Source organism: Anabas testudineus, chromosome 16 (genome assembly GCF_900324465.2).
Source record: "Anabas testudineus chromosome 16, fAnaTes1.2, whole genome shotgun sequence".
NCBI classification, from domain to species: Eukaryota; Metazoa; Chordata; class Actinopteri; order Anabantiformes; family Anabantidae; genus Anabas; species Anabas testudineus.
The window spans coordinates 13,937,275-13,957,312 of record NC_046625.1 but is presented as its reverse complement, the minus strand read 5'-3'; the positions used below and the strand labels follow the sequence as shown (position 1 = coordinate 13,957,312).

General features: G+C 42.3%; 4 protein-coding genes and 1 long non-coding RNA gene across 8 annotated transcripts; 2 read left to right on the top strand and 3 right to left on the bottom strand.

Annotated features, from left to right (window-relative positions):
- Positions 1 to 595: 595 nt before the first annotated feature.
- zgc:66448 (uncharacterized protein LOC327401 homolog) lies at positions 596 to 6,584 on the bottom strand. 2 transcript variants are annotated; one of them, XM_026371220.1, is made up of 3 exons: positions 6,010 to 6,584; positions 2,512 to 5,747; positions 596 to 2,349 (listed from the first exon to the last, which is right to left on the bottom strand). In XM_026371220.1, the coding sequence occupies exons 1-3, from the start codon at positions 6,395 to 6,397 to the stop codon at positions 2,149 to 2,151; spliced, it is 3,825 nt and encodes a 1,274-aa protein (XP_026227005.1). In that variant the 5' UTR covers positions 6,398 to 6,584; the 3' UTR covers positions 596 to 2,148. The 2 variants fall into 2 exon arrangements, with proteins under 2 accessions (XP_026227005.1, XP_026227004.1); XM_026371219.1 differs by having other exon boundaries at positions 597 to 5,747; positions 6,010 to 6,583.
- A 127-nt stretch (positions 6,585 to 6,711) lies between these two features.
- Positions 6,712 to 10,941, bottom strand: si:ch211-261d7.3. Its single transcript, XM_026371221.1, has 4 exons — positions 10,374 to 10,941; positions 9,351 to 10,082; positions 8,530 to 8,955; positions 6,712 to 8,446 (listed from the first exon to the last, which is right to left on the bottom strand). Exons 2-4 carry the CDS (start codon positions 9,604 to 9,606, stop codon positions 7,599 to 7,601), a joined length of 1,530 nt encoding a protein of 509 aa, XP_026227006.1. The 5' UTR covers positions 9,607 to 10,082; positions 10,374 to 10,941; the 3' UTR covers positions 6,712 to 7,598.
- Positions 10,942 to 11,676: 735 nt separating this feature from the next.
- Positions 11,677 to 13,021, top strand: LOC113169647 (trypsin-3-like). Its single transcript, XM_026371223.1, has 5 exons — positions 11,677 to 11,783; positions 11,875 to 12,037; positions 12,189 to 12,442; positions 12,521 to 12,657; positions 12,756 to 13,021. The coding sequence occupies exons 1-5, from the start codon at positions 11,744 to 11,746 to the stop codon at positions 12,903 to 12,905; spliced, it is 744 nt and encodes a 247-aa protein (XP_026227008.1). The 5' UTR covers positions 11,677 to 11,743; the 3' UTR covers positions 12,906 to 13,021.
- A 221-nt stretch (positions 13,022 to 13,242) lies between these two features.
- Positions 13,243 to 18,697, bottom strand: LOC113169649. 2 transcript variants are annotated; one of them, XR_003299575.1, is made up of 4 exons: positions 18,621 to 18,697; positions 17,187 to 17,299; positions 16,328 to 17,096; positions 13,243 to 13,322 (listed from the first exon to the last, which is right to left on the bottom strand). It is a non-coding gene; the product is annotated as an uncharacterized LOC113169649 (long non-coding RNA). The 2 variants fall into 2 exon arrangements; XR_003299574.1 differs by having other exon boundaries at positions 16,328 to 17,299.
- On the top strand, positions 14,148 to 19,691 carry LOC113169648 (trypsin-3-like). 2 transcript variants are annotated; one of them, XM_026371224.1, is made up of 6 exons: positions 14,149 to 14,263; positions 14,348 to 14,510; positions 14,637 to 14,757; positions 19,090 to 19,222; positions 19,307 to 19,443; positions 19,542 to 19,691. In XM_026371224.1, the coding sequence occupies exons 1-6, from the start codon at positions 14,224 to 14,226 to the stop codon at positions 19,689 to 19,691; spliced, it is 744 nt and encodes a 247-aa protein (XP_026227009.1). In that variant the 5' UTR covers positions 14,149 to 14,223. The 2 variants fall into 2 exon arrangements, with proteins under 2 accessions (XP_026227010.1, XP_026227009.1); XM_026371225.1 differs by lacking the exons at positions 19,090 to 19,222; positions 19,307 to 19,443; positions 19,542 to 19,691 and adding exons at positions 14,972 to 15,108; positions 15,207 to 15,495 and having other exon boundaries at positions 14,148 to 14,263; positions 14,637 to 14,890.
- The last annotated feature ends 347 nt before the right edge of the window (positions 19,692 to 20,038 follow it).

The following is a 20,038-nucleotide window of genomic DNA, read 5'->3' as shown; positions in this document are numbered from 1 at the left end:
GGGCTTGTTTACTTAATTACTGCATGTAAGCACAACATATTTCTCTTCATACTACTTTATACTTTTACTCCACTAAACTTTAAGTTAACTTCAACTTTTATAGATAGAGTTATACAATCACAGCCACTTATTTTCTATACTAATAACATTTTATTTTAAAATCTAGCATATTTTTACTACCCAACAGTAGTACATAAAATAGTTTAACTATTATAGTGCACTTACTTATTAAGTACAATTACTTAAGTTATTTGATGCAGAACTTCTACTTTTGATTAGGCTTTTGTTCTTCCCCTAGTTACTTGAAAGTAATGAGAATAATTTATAAAAGTAGCATTCTGTATTTATTTTATTCTTAGGTTAGCAGATTAATGAAAGTGACTGAGAGCATCTGTGATCTTCCTCCGCGCGGGAACAAAAAGCTAAATACTAATATATCATAATTTGCCTTAATCAGTCATGATGCAGGTTTGCTTTGACCACGACATTCAAAACTAGGATTTCACACTTGCACATGTACTCTTTGTAAAAGTAAAAGACGCCAATCCTTCAGGACATGAAAACTTTCCAAAAGATTTAATCTTTTTGACCGAACCTACAATGGCACCATTTCTACTGTTTAAGTGTTGACGATACGACAAGTACTGCGCAACACAACATTATAATCAAAGGCAGGTTTTATTTGATCCAGTAAGTAGACATCATGGGAAATTTCTATTTCTTTTCATGCTAAAACAGTGGATAGAGGTAGAAGGGCACATTTTTGTATATTATGCTGAATGTTAAAATGCACAGTAATGGTTCTTTTTTTTTTTACCAATAAATGGACCTTGAGTTTATTTTACAGTAGTAATGAAATTTTTCAGTCAGTTACTGGGCCACCACAGCTAGTCAAATGCCCCTTTTCATAGTGGAAGAGATGGTATTCTGTACTCAGCTAAATCTACAAGTTGTGGAATAAGATCATTCATTATTCACAGATAATACATTAAAATGTACTTAAAAGTGGACATTCCAATTTGAAATAATAATCCTGGTAAGATACACACATTACATGGCACTCGTCAGTTTAGAGTAGGCGTTTAACAGACCATTAATCTGTTGAGCTTCTGTAATGACACATGAGCAAAAGAATTTGCTTAATTTGATCGAACGGATTGAGCGGATTCAATAAACAAACATATATTTTAAATAGTTTCATCTTTGCCTTGCCATTGTACAAATACCAATGACAAACATAAATCCAAATTTAATTTATTACAAAATGTACTATTTGACAACAGTGTCAGCAATAATTCCGTAAGGATGCTACTTTCTCTCAACAGCCGAGAGTTCAATTTACAGAAAACTTAGTGTGATGTGACTTTTACTTGTAACTATTATACTTTGTTTCGAGACAGTTTCGCTTTGACCAAATTATCCTGATGAGGACTTTATTTATGAGCCACTGGCTCCTCTGAATACGGACCATATTATACCGTCAACATTTCATTGTGTATTCTGACGTGTGTAATCTGTGAGCACAACAACCCCTCTTCACCCACCCAAAAGCAAAAACCTACATTTCCTTACAATATTGTAGAAAGAGTTGCTCTGTGGTTTTGGGAGTGAGGTCATATTGTTGAGTTTAACTTAAGCACAAACTAGGCCTAGAATACCAAGACAGCAGACATGCAGACTGTACTCATAAAAGGCACACAGTATACTGTACATGAAGAAACACAGTTGGTTCAGGACGTATGAACAGAACTATAAAAGTACTAATATTATCTAAAACTAAATGCTATTGGCAATAAATGAAATGTAGACCACAGAACCTCATTCATCTGTACCACTCAGAGAGTATTTAAACCAGCTAAGTATTTGGATAACTTCAATGAATTTAAATAAAAGTGAAACTAATTTAATAACACATGTACACACCATCCACTTCAAATAACACTGTGCAGTCTACTTTGGAGTTCAAAGACTTTAAATCAAACATGCATCAAGTGTGCAGATTAAATCAAGTTTCACGTTTATCTTTTCTGTTTCTAATGCCCATCCACTCAGCTGGTCAAACTGCACCAATGAGGGTCAAATAAATGAGGTTCCACTGAATAGTAAAAATGATAAAAAACATAACTTGTTGTTGCTAGTGTAGAAATGTCATATCTCTCCTTGTGCATGTTGCAAGTAATGCATTTGTAGATCCAGCTCTCGAGGGAGGGAGCACCCGCATATCATGCACTGGAGAAGCCGTTCTGGGGCAAAAGGCAAACGGGGTCCGAGTTTGTGAGGTTCTGTCCGTGGGGCAAGCTGAGGTAGGGACAGGGTCTGTGGCATGTGTGGCCTCTCACTCATGACTGCCTGTGGTGTGAAAAAAATATTTGGGTGTGGAGGTCTTGGAAGTGCACCAACTGCGACAGAGTGAAGAGGGTGGGGGCCAGGCAAAGCAAGAGGAGGGAGCGGAGCGAGTGGAGGTGAGAAAAAGGGAGAAGGCTGATTTATGATTATTTGAGTGCCTGTTACCATTGGTTGTTGCTGCAGCTCCTGTCCATTCCCTGGTTTAAGTTGCCCAGTGAGAATTGTTTGAGGACCCACAGGATTACTTTGGAAGCCCCATACTGGCGTTCCCATCCCCTGACCGAAACGATGAGGCTCGTACTGAATGGAGATGGGAACCTTCTGTGTCGAAGTCTGACTCTGTACATTGGCCCAGCCAGATGACACCTGCTTTTGCTGCAGCTGAAACTCTTGATTATTTACTAATTTTTCAGAGGAGTTAATAGTCTTTGGAATTCCTGATGGTGTTTGTATGTCCCACAGGGTGCTACCTACCCCATGAGAAACAGGAGTTGAAATTGGCATAGCGCTGCTTTGGTCTATTTGAGCTGAGGTGGATGCACCTGCTAAGCCTGAAGCCCACTGCTTTTGTGGCTCAACGCCATTCCACGGCTTCTCCGGCTGGCTAACAGTCGACAGTATGACTTGAGGCTTACTCATCTCCCATACTCTACTGTCCTCTTTTTTAGGAGGTGTGGGTGGCTCCTTTTGTGTTGACACTGGGGCACCCGGCCATCTTGGCAGCTGTAGCTCTTGCCCGAGTTTGTTTGGAGAGCCTTGTGAATTTGCTAGTGGAGCAGGTCTGACACTCCACAGCGCTGCTCCATCAATGTATGGGGAGGGACCAGAAAAATCATGTTGCAGAGAGCTTGTGGAAGCCAGCACTGTGGCTGTGGCAGTGCTACTCCAAGCAACAGCCTTGGGCTGCCTATGCTGCTCTATGTCAGTCACTCCTAATGGGCTGGATTTTTTTGGCACAGACGCCAGATGAGTGCTGACGATACAAGGTGCACTGTCCTTCATGTGTGATGTGTCTAAGCTCTGAGCAGATGTGGGCCCAGACTGAGTGGTCAAAGGGCTATCTGCCCAGCCAGGACCTCTCTGATGGTGCTGCTGTATGCCTGTCTGTTGCAGCCTCTCAAACTGTGCCTGCTGTCCACCTGTATTTTGCTGCAGTGACGATGGGACAGGCATTACCTCTCCACCGTCAACCTTCCATTGCACCGGCTGAGGATGTAGCTCAGATAACCAAGGCTCCTTCTGCTGCCTGATTTGTAAGTCCATGCGAGATGAGAGCATGGAAGACTGTGGCTGGACAGCCCTTCTGTGCAACTCAGCCTCTCTTACTGCAGAAACTGGGAATGGAGACAGCTGAGAGTTAACCATCGTTGAGCCTCCTAGAGGCCTAGACCAGCCCCATGTGAGCTTCCCACCTCTCCTCGCTCTGCTACCCCTGCCTCTCATCCTAGCACCAATGGGGAAAGAATTATACTGGCTAAAACCTTGCCTCTTTCGAGCATGAATTTTCTGGTGCACTAGCAGACTGCTAAACCAGGAAAAGGTTTTGTGGCACTCATCACAGCGATGAGGTCTCTCTCCTGTGTGTGTGTTCATGTGATCGCGGAGCAGATAGGCTAATCCAAAGCTCTTGTCGCACATGTCACACTTATGAGGTTTGTCACCATTGTGTGACAACATGTGGTGCTGCAGCTGGATCTGATCGCTGTAGCCTTTGCGGCAGCTCGTGCAGCGGAACGGTTTCTCCTGATGCAGCTTTTGATGCGTCTTCATATTCTGCAGGAAGGCAAAGTCCTTCCCGCAGTCTGGACATTTGTATGGCTTCTTGCCTGTGTGAATGATGAGATGTTGCTGTAAGTAGCTACTGAATCTAAAGCCCTTGCCGCACACTTTGCACTGGTAAGGCTTGTCCTTGGAATGTATGCGCATGTGCAGCTCTAACACTGAGCGATGGCGGAAGGTTTTTCCACACTCAGAACACTTGTATGACTTAATACTGATGCTATCACTTCTCCATTTCCCCGGAACACAATCACTGCTTAACGGGTTAAACTGTTTTTTAGGTGGCGCTGCCACCTTTTCTAAATATTGTGCTACAGACTTGTGAACACTTAACAGATGTACATTTAAACTGGATTCGTCGTGATAAACACTCGGGCAGTGTGGACACGTGTATCCTTTTTCCCAGTATTTGTGATTCTCCCTTTGGGTTCTGGGTGTTCTCTCCAGCATCTCATACTCTGCCTCGTGTATAAGCATATGGGATCTCAGGTTAGCTGGTGTGCTGTAGGTGAGAGGACAAAGAGGGCAGTTGAAAGTACGTGTTGGTTCCTCACTCTGGTGCGTGTTCTCCTTTCCTGGCCCTCTAACAGCCTCGTGCACAGACACAGTGGGCTGCTTGCACAGTTGCTGCTCACCGGACGAGTTGGTTTTGCGCAGTCTATGCTGGCGACAGTGTGCCTTCATGTTTTGGGCGAATGCAAATTTTTTGCCGCATTCAGGGCAGCGGAAGGGCTTCTGGCCTGTGTGCAGATACTGATGCTGATGCAGGAGGCTGCTATACTTGAAGGTCTTACCGCAGATGTTGCACAGGTGAGGGCGCGTGCTGTCCGTGTGCTTGCGACGGTGATCCTCCATGACGGAGTAGTGTTTGAAAACCATGCCGCACTCCGGGCATTCATAAGGTTTGAGGGCAGAGTGACATCGCTGGTGGTAGCGAAGTGCCATGGTGTTTGGGAAAGTCTGATTGCACTCTTGGCATGTAAAGATGCTCTCCTGGGAATGGGTCATCATGTGCTTAGTGACAGACACTTTAAACTGGAACTCTTGGCGGCATAGGGGGCAGTGGTAAGGCTTTTCTGCTGTATTGCTGCAGTTGTGGTCCCTCAGCTTATCCACTGTAGAGAAGATCCTCTCACACTCTGCACATTCGAAACTTCCCTCCTCTTTCGTTTGCACCTCATTCTTTGGAGTAACAAGTTGCTCCTCCTTCTCTTTATGTTCATTCCTGTGTTTAATGAGGCTGCTGCGGTGCTGAAAGGTAAGGCCGCATTGTTTACAGGTGAGGGGCGTGAGCTCATCCTCGTGGGCGTGAAAGTGGCGGTGAAGGTTGAAGGTCTCGCGCCGGTTGAACCTCTTCCCACACTCCTTGCACACTAGACGGCACTTTTTTTGCTTAGCTGTCGATTCAGCATCCTCCCCTCTGTCGGCTTCTTCCTCATCTTCAACTGCGTCCTCTGGCCCATCGATGTGTCCCACTAGACCCTCAGCCAGCGGCTTTTCCGGGTCCTTCTTGCCAGAATGCGAGTCCTCCTCGTGGACCTCATCTGCATCAGCGGTAATGTTGTCATCAGTGTGTGAATTCAGCTGCACCACTTCAGCACTCTCTGTAACGTTACTGAGGTCTGGAAAAGGAGAAGCACATCATAATGACAGCTTAGTAAACAAACATAAACAGATCAGTTATTAACAAAACAGCTGCATGCACATCACAGCCACCCATCCTGAGTACAGATAACAACCTACAGTGCAGGATGCTAGCTTGATTTGTTATGGTAAATAACGTTAGCATAGTTGACAGTGTGCTGAACTAGTTTTAAGAGCTGCACACCAGGCTGGCCTGGAGGCTAAAGCTAACGATAAAATACATTAACAACGTTAGCATACCACACTTAGTATTTTCCTGTTGTGTTTTCGTCTCTTCGTCGTCGTCTTCAGTTTCGGACCAGTCGAAAGCCTGCTGCTCGCCGCCAGGAGCCTCGGCCATTTTTTCAGCCGATGTCAGGTCCTCCGGTGAACTGTGTGTCGGTCCGTCGGCTCCAGCACCGGACCCGACACTAACCCCAGAATGGCTGGCATTACAAGCGCCGTCTGTGCCAACACTGGCTCTCTGCTCACCGCCGGGACTCTCCGCCGTTTTATCGCATATTGTTTCATCTGTATCGTGTAAGCTGCACCCCGCCTCCGCCGCCTCGGCCTTCTCCCCAGATGTTTCCACCTCCTCCGCAGGGGATTTCTGTCGTTTTGGAGACTCCGATGGGTCTACGGCGGCCATGTTTCACCCATGCACCCCCTTGTCCAGACCACACAAGGATCATGCTAGCCAGCCTGAACATGGAATCACATTTCCGCTCGAAACCTTCAAAATAAAACCCTTATCGCTGACAACCGGTCGTGGTTCATCGTTTCAGAAAACATAATTTGAAGCCCTTAATTATAAATTTCCCTTTCTGCAAGTGCTATGATTGTGTTGTTCTACACACCACATACTCTTAATAACAATTCAACTCAAACTTTTTTTAAACACTAACATTATTGATGCGTTCACTGGTTCAACATAACTCCACAAGTGATTCATTGGATTTATTTGCAGTCAATGTCTGACTTTTATTAAAGTTTAGTTACATTTTCAACAGAACATATATCTACAAAATATAGCTTGTGCAAAACTACATAGATGATGGCCAAATGCTATTTCTTTTCAACTATCTACAAACACATCCATCATACTGCATGCAAGCTTATAATAAATAGCCCCTACATACTTATGTATGCCTTCAGAAACATATTAAAGTTTGAAGTCAACTGCGAGATTTATGCATTATGTTGATTTTCCAGCATCACAACTGGAAATTGTTTAAAATGTGTTATTTCTGTCTCACAGCGCACTGAACAGAACACAGTAACTTTATTGTCCAAGCAAAGTTGGAAAAGTATGTAGCATGTAGCTGTTAAAAAGCACAAGCATACATCAGCAGGTAATTACAATAGTTGTATAACTACAATATATGGTAACAACTGCAGAATACAAGTACAATGTAGTTAATGTATCAGGAGAAGTGAGGCAGTACTGAACTAGTAACAGCATCATGAGCACATCTGCTGCAAAGCATGTACAGTGACATGCATGTTAAACATCAGCATCTACAGATGTTGTGATCTGGGTATGAAAGTCTTGAGTGAATTAGTCTCTCTGCAGAGCAACTCTCCCAAAGTCTTTTAGCACAAGAATATGTAGGTATATCTGAGGAACTACACATGTTAAGGCCACCCTATAATCTCAAGTCTTGTTTTTAATAACTGTTTTTATCCACTTAGGTCCTCTCCGAAGTGTGCGATGGAATCATGATTTGGAGTAACTCCAAATAACTATTTTTACAGAAATACTGCGAATAAAAAAAGAGCATGATCTCTTGTCACATGTTGAAATTTCAAATATGTGTCATGTGCACGTTGGAGTTTTCAGTACTTTTTCCTCAGCGTCGTCTTCTGCGTCTGTGATCAACAGCTCTTCCACGCCGTGGCCTCTGCATACTTCCGTTTGTGTCTGTGGGTGGATTAGAGGGAAAAGTGCCATGTACATCAGGGGACGATGGTGCAGGTACCACAGCTACACCTGACTGAGTATTCTGGGTGATCTGTGGCTGCTGCTGTATTTGTGTTTGGTGCTGCTGTGACTGTTGCTGTAGTTGTGTCTGCTGTGGTGTTTCCACCCGCTGTTGTTGTGGTTCTATATTTTGTAGCTGATGTTGAGATGGTTGTGGCTGTAAGTGCTGTTGAGATGTTTGTGACTGGTGTGCTTGTTGTACACGATGTTGCTGTGGCTGTGGTTGTTGCTGGGCCTCAAGTACTCCTAACAACCTTTGCAAGAGCACATTGTTTTGTTGTAGACTGACTGCTAATGCCTCTTGCGAAGCAACAAGTGTTCTCATGTCCTGTCTGAAACCTTCCCCAAACTCCCGCAGACTCTTTTCCACCCGATTTCCAAGTTGAATTGCTGCTTCCCCTAATCCCCGCAGCTCATCTTCAAGCCAGGAACCACGTGGAGGGGCCTCAAGAGGACCCTGCTGAGCTCCAAGTGATGGCTGAGGACTGCTGGGCTGAGGGCTGCCATTGAGGAAAGGAGCACTGTAGAGGGGGGAAGGAGGCAGCCATCGTTCTGATGGAGGGGGTGGTCCTATGCCCAGACCCAGTCCTAATCCCAATTTGTCCTCCATGCTGTTGTCTACCGGTTCACACTCAGGTTCTCCCATTTCTCTCTCACGCTCAGGATTGTCTTCATCTTTCTCCAAACCATCTCTCTCTGATCCTTCTACTCCTACACCTGCAAAAAACAAGTGGACATAACAGCTGCATATACAATTTCTATGAAGTAAAGCATTTAGTAATTAGGCCACTTATTCTTACCTGTATCAGAATCAGGGAAACATGGGAAACTGGGCTTTGGTCTGGTGCTTTGCTTTTGCCTGGCTTGTTGAAGCCTGGGGCTTGACTGAGAAGGACGCCCAAGTATCGAGGCCCCCCTGCTAGATGGCAGGTAACAGCTGCGATGGCGGGCATCTGCTAGCCTGCCTCCATTGCGCCTCTTTAAGTCATCCCAGCGCTTCTTCACCTCTCGAAGGGTACGTGGGACTCTGGAAACAGCATTGACTCTCTCTAGGATTCCAGCCCAGATGCGCTCTCTTTCCCGCCGCCGGAGCCTCCCTGCTGGACCAAAGAGCTCTCCTTCACAGCGAGTGACTTCTGAGACCAACACCTCTAGCTCTGCTCCACTGAAACGGCTCTTTCTTTTCCCTGCACCTCCAGCAGCCAGTGCAGCGGACATAGCTCTATCTGTAGAGAGAATGTTGAGAGCAAAGTAAATTCAAGAAAAGCTATATGTACACATACATGTGAAGACAAATGTGCTTTCTAATGGTCAGTCTTATTCTTTATTGTGCAAAGCCAATACATATTCAACTGCAACTATTTGGCAAGTAATTTATGTTCTTTACTTTTACTTCTTTATAGTAATGTGATTCTATCTGTGCAAAATGCTGTTGATGTTTGCTGAAACAAAGTCTATTGATGCATATCTTAACTGTTGTTTTGCACACTGCTGATGAAATATCTTGAGTGCTCATGTTTACACTGTATTTCCCTTAGGAACCACGTTTTGCAGAGTTTGCCAATAAACAAGAAAAAGTGGAACCTATTTCTCATAATAGTTTTAATATCTTCAGGCTTACTTTGTTCAATGGACAAAAGGTCGTCTGAGGACATGCCAGGTGCCATGATGTTTGGGTGCACTACTACCACGTTGAAGGGAAGCCCCCCAGGTAATCCACTGTTCTGGTCACAGCTGCCCTCCGAGTCCTCATCCTCCCTGGGGAAGCCATTTTCTGAGGCTCCCCCTCCAAAGGGTCCCTCCGGAGACTCCACTTTGATGTGCATGGGAGGTGATTGCTCATACAGCAGCCCCCCCTCCTCGTAGTACTCAGTCATGGGTCAGATCTGAGTTACAGCAGAACTGACTGGCGGGCCAATTCTGAATCTGACAGCTGCTGCCCCATTAATACACGTTCAAGGTATAATTGAACCTACTGCTAAAGACATTACAACTGTTCAGTATACTGTAATTACACACCTGCTTTGGGAACAGCTGCCACACACACACACTATGGAGTGACTTCATATAAACTATATGTAAATATTGTTTTTACCACTGTTCATAAAACTATTTAAGTCATTGCTGCAGCTTTGGGAGAGATACAATCATATGTCTGATGAGACCATGCAGTCACTTTTATTGGTCACTGCAGCCACTTAAATCCCTCTGCATCATTTTCATTTACACTAACATGTCAGGGCAAACATGTAAACACTGTGTAAAAACACCTGAAGCAGGCCGAGGGTTGCATCTAACTATTCAGCTGTTTTGCAGTTAGATGCATCACCCAGGCACAGAATCGCCTCCAGAGCTGAAATACAACAAAACACAACAGTGCTTACAGCTACATAGTATATCAAAATAGCTGAGTTGGCATTTTTCAGTTGTGTTGGTTTCTGTATTCTGTCGCATCGATGCGCTTTTTTTTCTGCACCACATCCGCAACGGTTGCGCATTCCGCATACAGTAGACGCTGATCTTGCAATGGAGCTAGCTATTAGCTAACAGGCTACCATGGCTTCAAGTCAAGCAGCTGCTTTATCTGAACTGCCAGCGACAGCTGAGCACACATTACTAAAGAGCTAACTGGTGTATTTCTTACCTCATGATAACGGCACATGGGAGGCAAAACAAACCCAAAACACAATTGGTGCCGCTGTTAGCACAGCAGCCGATACACAAACGGAGGACCGTCGCCTTCTGTTGACGTCACTGAGGGTTGCGATTAGGACCAATCAGAGCTAAGAGATGTTCTGCAAACACAGCTCGGTTTAATCTCTGCTGCACATGTAGTCTGTTGTGTAAATTCCCACGAGAAACTTAAAGAAATTAAGATAGTGTCAATTTGCTTATGCTACTAAAGATTTCTGATTACTGTTACTAATAATTGACCAGTTCAGCCCAACACAATTTTACACATGCTCACTGTCCCCTACATACAGAAGTAACTGTGTTGGGACAGCTTACATTTCGTTTCCTCTGGCATTCCTATAATGTCCGTACTTGTATTCTTTTATTGTCTGTATCATGTTACAGTTGAATATGTGTTCTGAGAGTTGCATGCCAAGTCCTTGTGTGTGTGTTAACATATTTAACCAATAAAGCTAATTAAGATTAATTAACTCCAATTAAAGCAAAGAGAGATCTCAGTCAGCGCAAATCAGCCAAATTAGATTTTTTTACCCAGCAAATAGAATTAAATCTTTAATAATAATAATAATAATAATAATAATAATAATAATAATAATAATAAGCTAGTACTGAACTGGATTTTCCAAACTCAACAGTCTCAATATTTTGTCTCCATTTCTCTTATAATCCACATCACTTTTCACGGTATCAGAACATCTTCGGTGAAAATATTAGTAATTTACCCATGTAAAAGACTGTAAACCATTAGAGTTTGGGACTATGATAATTACTTACATCAGTAGGTTTTAGATATGCATTGAGCCACATGCAGGAAAAACAAATCATATCTAATGTTTAATGGCACTAAAGTAGTTTAATTACAGTTTACTGTATATCATTGTAATAAATACATTACTTAAACATGACAAATACCTTGGATTTCTCTTTGCCTCCCTCCCTCACACACACACACACACACACACACACACACACACACACACACACACACACGCACGCACGCACCAAAATGATTATTATCTACTTGTTCCTTTTTTCTCTTTAATTGTATATTTAATGCTAAGTTAGTATTAAAAATGTTTCTATGTAATGTCTCTATCTGCAGATGTGACCTTAAAAAAACATGACTCGTGTGTTTTTTTTTTCTTTCTTTGAACATGCTGCTCTTTCCCAGGTGGGATAATGTTTAATCTTATTGCGTAGTACATGGAAAAATTCTTGAGAAATTAGATAAAAAGCTGCCATGTTGGGTACAATACTTGTATATAAACCCACTGCATCTGCATCTGTTGTGTGTAGATTCAGTTGGTACAGAACACAACGATGAAGTACTTCATTCTCCTGGGCCTGTTTGCTGCAGCCTGTAAGTTCTTCTGTATTTTATTTGAGGTGATATATTTACATTTTTAATTTGTGAATTTATTGTTTTAACATTTACTTAACTCTCTGTACAGTTGCTGCTCCCATCGAGGATGATGACGACAAGATTGTTGGAGGTTACGAGTGCACAAAGAACTCTGTGCCCTACCAGGTCTCTCTGAACGTCGGCTACCACTTCTGTGGAGGCTCCCTGATCTCCAGCACCTGGGTCGTGTCTGCTGCTCACTGCTACCAGTCGTGAGTACTCAGGGCCTGTTAACATTGACAGTGAAACATTTTCTGTGGTTCAAACATGATTTCATATCATAGCATGTGACTTATTCTTTGAATTAAAGATACTGAACTGAACATTAGATTTACTTAATTCCTGTCATGCCTCTCTCTGCAGCTCCATCCAGGTGCGTCTGGGTGAGCACAACATCGCTGTCAACGAGGGCACAGAGCAGTTCATCAGCTCTTCTAAAGTCATCCGTCATTCTAGCTACAACAGCTACACCCTGGACAATGACATTATGCTGATCAAGTTGAGCAAGGCTGCCACCCTGAACAGCTACGTCAAGACTGTGTCTCTTCCCTCCAGCTGTGCCAGCGCAGGCACCACCTGTCTGATCTCTGGCTGGGGCAACACCAGCAGCTCTGGAAGTTAGTAAAACACTGTCAACATGTCTAAAAGATTTTATATTTTAAGAGTATATCTATTTACTACTTTTTCTTTTCTAGGCAACTACCCTGATCGTCTGATGTGCCTGAACGCCCCCATCCTGAGCGACACCAGCTGCAGGAACTCCTACCCTGGACAGATCACCTCCAACATGTTCTGTGCTGGATTCCTGGAGGGAGGCAAGGACTCCTGCCAGGTACAAACTACAGTCTTTACTACTGCTTCTTTAAATGAACACATTACCTTCAGAACACCTCTGCTAACATGTCTTTCTCTTCATCTGTGTCCTATCAGGGAGATTCTGGTGGCCCTGTTGTGTGCAACAGTCAGCTGCAGGGTATAGTGTCCTGGGGCTACGGCTGCGCCCAGAAGAACAAGCCTGGAGTCTACACCAAGGTCTGCAACTACGTCACCTGGATTCGCAACACCATGTCCGCCAACTAAAGGGAAGTTTAGTCTATATGGACTGCGGGTCCCGCATGTTCCCTGGAAGAAAAGAATTCTTTACAAGAATATCTAAATATGACAAATATTTCAATAAAATGAATGAATAATATCAACTTCACTGTCATTTCTTATTTGTGCTGTGCAGGAGGAATAAAATGTCTGAGCTAAAACAAATTAAAAACCCATAACCACAAAATAAAACACCTCTCACAAATAGGATATGATGGGTAAAATACACCATTTCTAAAATGCTCTTGGTACCATAACAACTAAAATGTTAAAGAGCCAGAGTTCATCCTTCATCCTTTACCCTTACCTTTTTACCTCTTAAGAGTTGTTGGGTGTTAGAGCCTATCCCAGCTGACACTGTGTGAAAAGCAGGATACAGCCTGTCAAGGTCGCTCACATTCACACCTATGGACAGAGGCAGAGTACAGTAGATAAAACTCATTAAAGAATCTGACACAAGAGGAATATTAATATTAGCTTAGGATTTCTTACCTGATGATTAAATATGAATTAATTAACTACTGACTGCAGACATGACACCATTATTGGATATTTACAACACAATCATTATAACCCTAAAAAATACTCATATAGAAAACCTGAACAAATATAAGCAAACACAAAATAATGTACTTTAGGAGCAGCATGTTACAATGTTATATGTCACAATTTCTTTTCTATTCTACTATTTTGTATTCTATAAACATCCACTTTATATGTAACTTTAAAATAAAGACTAGTATTACAACCAATCAATTATTGTTCAGGCTTAAAAAAATTTATTAGAAGATTAGAATAAAAAATAAGCTGTTTGTCCTGCACAGTAGCGTCTACCCTGTTTGTTAGTGGTTAAAGATCAGTTTTAAAATCTAAATAATAATACTAGAGACAAGAATATAAACATTTTTAAATGGAAACATAGGTGAATATATAATAAAAGCTTTTGCACAACTATAAGTTATATGTAGTAGTGAAGTGGTGCGTTCCTTTGACAGATAAAGACATTTTAACGACAACCAACGCTGTGTGATTTCCTTTAAACTCTTACAACCATTTCAATTAAAGGCTTTAGCCCGTATTGTTCTTTTGCCACGTGTACGTGACTGGAGGTGGGACTAAAGCAAACATTGCAAATTTTTTGACCCTCGTCTTCCAGGTGTATTTTCACACAGGCTGGTTAGAGACAGAACATTGAAAACAGAAATACATGTACCTGGGCCAATCAGATAGCAGAGGGGCAGAGTGACTTTAAAAGGACCTGCAGTACGCTCTGCTGACACCGAGGTCTAGACACACACATACCACCATGAAGGCTTTTATTCTTCTGGCTCTGCTTGCAGTGGCATGTTAGTTTTCACTAATTTTTTAGAATAAGTTTGTCTTAATTGAACTCTGCTGCCTTTCTCGTAAACATTCTTTACGTCCATCAGTTGCTGCTCCCATCGAGGATGAAGACGACAAGATCGTTGGAGGTTACGAGTGCACAAAGAACTCTGTGCCCTACCAGGTCTCTCTGAGCGCTGGCTACCACTTCTGTGGAGGCTCCCTGATCTCCAGCACCTGGGTGGTGTCTGCTGCTCACTGCTACAAGTCGTGAGTACAGATATTTGATTTTAGATACAAAGGATACCACAGGGCTTCACAAACACGATACTAAAAAGGAATAGGGAGACCCAATAACCTAAAGTTAGCTAATTACGCCCATGTCTCTCTTTGTAGCCGCCTTGAGGTGCGTCTGGGTGAGCACAACATTGCTGCTGATGAGGGCACAGAGCAGTTCATCAGCCCAGCTAAGGTCATCCGTCACCCCAACTACAACAGCAACACTGCAGACAACGACATCATGCTGATCAAGCTGAGCAAACCCGCCACCCTGAACAGCTACGTCAAGACCGTGTCTCTGCCCTCCAGCTGTGCCAGCGCAGGCACCACCTGTCTGATCTCTGGCTGGGGCAACACCAGCAGCTCTGGAAGTTAGTAAAACACTGTCAATGTCAGATTCTTTAGGTATTGACTGGGTGTGAATATTTACCAGAGTTCTGTTTCTTTTCTAGGCAACTACCCTGATCGCCTGATGTGCCTGGACGCCCCCATCCTGAGCGACACCAGCTGTAAGAACTCCTACCCTGGACAGATCACCTCCAACATGTTCTGTGCTGGATTCCTGGAGGGAGGCAAGGACTCCTGCCAGGTACCAACTACAGTCTTTACTACTGCTTCCTTAAGTGAATACATTACCTTCAGAACACCTCTGCTAACATGTCTTTCTCTTCATCTGTGTCCTATCAGGAAGATTCTGGTGGCCCTGTTGTGTGCAACGGTCAGCTGCAGGGTGTGGTGTCCTGGGGCTACGGCTGCGCCCAGAAGAACAAGCCTGGAGTCTACGCCAAGGTCTGCAACTACAACACCTGGATTCGGAACACCATGTCATCCAACTAAATAAACGATTCTCCAAATGGACAGCAGGACCAATGTGTACATGGATGATGATGGCTTTAAGAAACCAACAACAGAGTCCAAAGTCACTGTGTACACATTGTGGTGTTGGGTTGTGTCTAATAAATAAATATTAAAATCATGTTTGTTTGTCTTTTCCAGTGTTTGTTCCACATTACCTGGCACTGAGTATGTATATTACAGTTATGGTAGTACATATGTATACAAGCTGTATGAATGATTGATAAAATGTCAGAGGAGTCAAAAGCAACATTTCTTTAAGGGAGCTCAGTCTTAAGCCACAGCAGGTAGTCACACGACAGTTTGTGTCACGAGTAATTCAACACAGTCAATCATTAGTCCAGTCCAAGTCAATAAGGTCTCAAGTGAAGTCTCCCACACAAAGACTAAAATTATGAAATTGAAAGAACATGTATGATAACGTTTGAACCAGATGTAGATCTGTGAAATCTGTGTTAAAGGTTCTGATGTTCTCTGTGGCTATTGGTAATATACCAGATACAGTGTCCATGAAACATAGAAAAAGACCTCAGTTCATATAAACATGACGTATAATTACACTTCTCTGTTATCCACCTTAAAATGTGACTAATATAAATACAGTATAATGCTTAATCTGCACATCTGGACACAATGCTGAACCAATATCAATCCATTTGTCCATTACCATGACCACTTTTCCTGTTATGGTTGAATGTGGATAAGAAATGTTCATGTAATTTCAAGTACTTTTTATAATTAGCTGGAAATAAATCTATGTTTGTGTTTTTCAAAATGTGACAGACACATTAATTGTCGAAGGAGAGAATCAGAATACAGTTATATACGTATTTGAATCAAATCATAATTTAAAAATCCTGATTAAAATTCATGCACAAGTGCATTTTTAAAATAATTCCATTTGAATTAGATATTTTCTAGCCTAATAAATTATAAAAATATTACTCAAAAACCTTTTTTTGCAGCATCATATTGTCAGTAGGGATGAAGGTGACCCGGACACTTCCTGTTCACTATGTGATGTCTCAGAGTTTGAATGACCTGTTTAAAGAAACAAGTCAATTATAAATAATAATAGAATAATAAAAGAAAAAAAAGTAAGAAAAGTCATGGAGAAAATTCATAGAGCACACTTAAGTTTTATGCTCAACTAAGAGCTCTGATTTCAAGTGTAATTGGATAATGTTTGTAATAAATCTGGAACTTGAACATCTTGTGTGGATCCACTTGTACAGGAGTGATGAACAGTGGTTTGGAGGTCAGATGGATGAAGGAACTGCTGCTTTGGCTTTGATATTACACAGGTGGTGAGCTGCTCTGTGCGTCCTGGTCTAAATTGAGACCAGGAAGGAAGATGCTGCTCTCCTGATTAGTGGTCATTTAATCGTCACATTCTTTCTTTTTGATTCATTTAACCCTCTTAAGTATAACTTTAACAGTATAAATTAATTCTCACTGCATCTGGTATTTAACAGTAGTAAGGATTTGAAGAAGAAAAAGAAGAAGAAATAATACATTTTAGAACATATGATACCTGATACCCCTTAAAAAATCAAATTTTTTAAATATAGAGTGAGAAAATCTAAAATCAGTTCATTTGGCAACACGACTGACCAGTTTTCTCATAACCTATACTTTTTAAACATTACATATGCTTCCAGTCTTTATTATCTTACCTGTTAGTTGTGCTGGTGTGGCAATAAAGCTGTGCGTCTTGAAAACCTGTGTGAAAGTCCCCTGGACACTAAATCACACAAGTAAGCGTGGATCACATCCTGCCACACTCGTCATTCAAAGAAACCTTTAACCTACCTGTCTGGCTAGATTGTTCTTAGCATCAGCGAATGAGATCTAAGAACTCTGGTTGCCACTTAGGGTGGCCAATCAGATCGCAGGGGTGGGCGGCTTTTGCCATTGGCCGTGTCCTGTTGAGTTGATGTGAAAGGAGCATTTGATCAATGAATCAACTTGTGAATTAAACTTTAGTTTAAGTTTTTCAAAACCACAACAACTGTCCAAAATGCATATGATGTGTGTAAGCTATGAAAGATTCCCTGTTTGGATATGAATCCAAGGTCCATTCATTGTGTTTCTCATATATAATTTCATACAGACAACTACTGTAAAATATGCTTTTACAGGGACATGAGCTGTAGCTGAGGTCTATTTCTTCTTAAATGCATGAAATCAAGTATCCTATGTTTAAAGATTTTTGCACATGCATGTGTCAGAACATGTTGTCATACATACTGTAGGGGGCCCCTCGTCTTGCAGATGTGTTTTCACACACTGTACTTGAGAAGATAATGGTAAATTATTGAAACTGACTTGAACTCCAGCTCATCATTTTGGAATCAAACGCTTGACTTCGCAGCAGATCTATTAAATGTGACTCCCTGTATTTTAAAATGTTCACAACAGTTACTTTTCCTATCAACAAAAAATCATTATTACCTTACACTTCAGCATCATCATTGGCAACAACTCAAGATTATCATAGTGCAAAACTAATGAGTATTCACATGTAGGAGACCATGTGCAAGATATGATAGCCCCCTAAAAGAAATTTAAAAAGCAGGTACAGCAGGTCTTGTGAAATGAATCAGAAACTTCTCTGAGAAATGTTAGCATCAGTATCACATTTGAATTTACTTTGGGTATGACAAATATTTCAAAATTAATATAGAAACTTTTGAGTTTGCTGCTGTAATGATTGAAACTGCAGTGGTATGAATTAAGTCAGTGTGACCAGTGACCCCCTGATCAATCTGCTCAATCTTTCAGTGGTCGTCTCATTTAATGTAATATTAATATTATTAACAAATATTATTAAATAGAGCACGTTTATTGCGGCTCATTGTGATTCAGAGGAACAGACAAAAATACTTTGATTACCAATAAAGATCAGAGAACAACAGGTTAAAGGAAGTGAATAGTGAAATCCAGCTTCCTTTGTATAGGGCTGTGTGTACGTATCAGGAGGTTGACTGACACACCAGAACATATTATCATATATACATAGGTTGCCCCTCGTCGTCCAGATGTGATTTCACACGACAAGATAATGGTAAATAATTGAAACAGGCCCTTGGCTAGTCAGCAGCAGAGTGGGTATAAAAGGGCCCGCAGTACAGCTGAGCAGACATCGGCATCACCATGAAGGCTTTCATTCTTCTGGCTCTGTGCGCAGCAGCATGTGAGTATTAAGACTAAACAATCTTACAAAACCTGTGAATAGTAACTTACCTGAAGATGTGAAGACTTCCTTGTCGTCCTGCAAAACATACATTGTGTTGAATTCTTTACGTCCATCAGTTGCTGCTCCCATCGAGGATGAGGACGACAAGATTGTTGGAGGTTACGAGTGCACAAAGAACTCTGTGCCCTACCAGGTCTCTCTGAACGTTGGCTACCACTTCTGTGGAGGCTCCCTGATCTCCAGCACCTGGGTGGTGTCTGCTGCTCACTGCTACAAGTCGTGAGTACAAATATTTGAGTTTAGATTTACATTTCGAGTACAGAACAGTTTCTCTAATCACATGATTTCTACTTTGAATTCAAGGTGCTGGTCACTAATCTTAACTCTCTCTGCAGCTCCATCCAGGTGCGTCTGGGTGAGCACAACATCGCTGTCAACGAGGGCACAGAGCAGTTCATCAGCTCCGCTAAGGTCATCCGTCACCCCAGCTACAGCAGTTCCAACTTGAACAACGATATCATGCTGATCAAGCTGAGCAAACCCGCCACCCTGAACAGCTACGTCAAGACCGTGTCTCTTCCCTCCAGCTGTGCCAGCGCAGGCACCACCTGTCTGATCTCTGGCTGGGGCAACACCAGCAGCTCTGGAAGTTAGTAAAACACTGTCAATGTCAGATTCTTAAGTTATTGACTGGGTGTGAATATTTACCAGAGTTCTGTTTTTTCTTTTCTAGGCAACTACCCTGATCGTCTGAGGTGCCTGAACGCCCCCATCCTGAGCGACACCAGCTGCAAGAACTCCTACCCTGGACAGATCACCTCCAATATGTTCTGTGCTGGATTCCTGGAGGGAGGCAAGGACTCCTGCCAGGTACAAACTACACTCTTTGTTACTGCTTCTTTAAATGAACACATTACCTTCAGAACACCTCTGCTAACATGTCTTTCTCTTCATCTGTGTCCTATCAGGGAGATTCTGGTGGCCCTGTTGTGTGCAACGGTCAGCTGCAGGGTGTGGTGTCCTGGGGCTACGGCTGCGCCCAGAGGAACAAGCCTGGAGTTTACGCCAAGGTGTGCAACTACAACACCTGGATCCGCAACACCATGTCCTCCAACTAAAATGTTGATGAAGTGTTTATCTCTTTAGTAAATAAAAATAAAAAATAAAAAAACAAACTGTTTCACTTCTTGACCTCACACTTTACTCAGACGTCTCACCATGTACCATTAATAAAAAGCTTTAATTCAACTGACTTTGCAGTAAACAAACCAAACACAAACCTTTAACCTACCTACAGGTTTAAATGTGACACACTGTTTCGCAAAAAGTTACTTTTCTTAACTATAAAGCGAAAAGTATCTTCCTCTCTGACATCTTCATCATCATTAGAAACATTTTTGGATTGCAGCAACAGCTCGTGGTTACAAAAGGAGCATAACAAACATGTTTAACTAACTATGTTTAA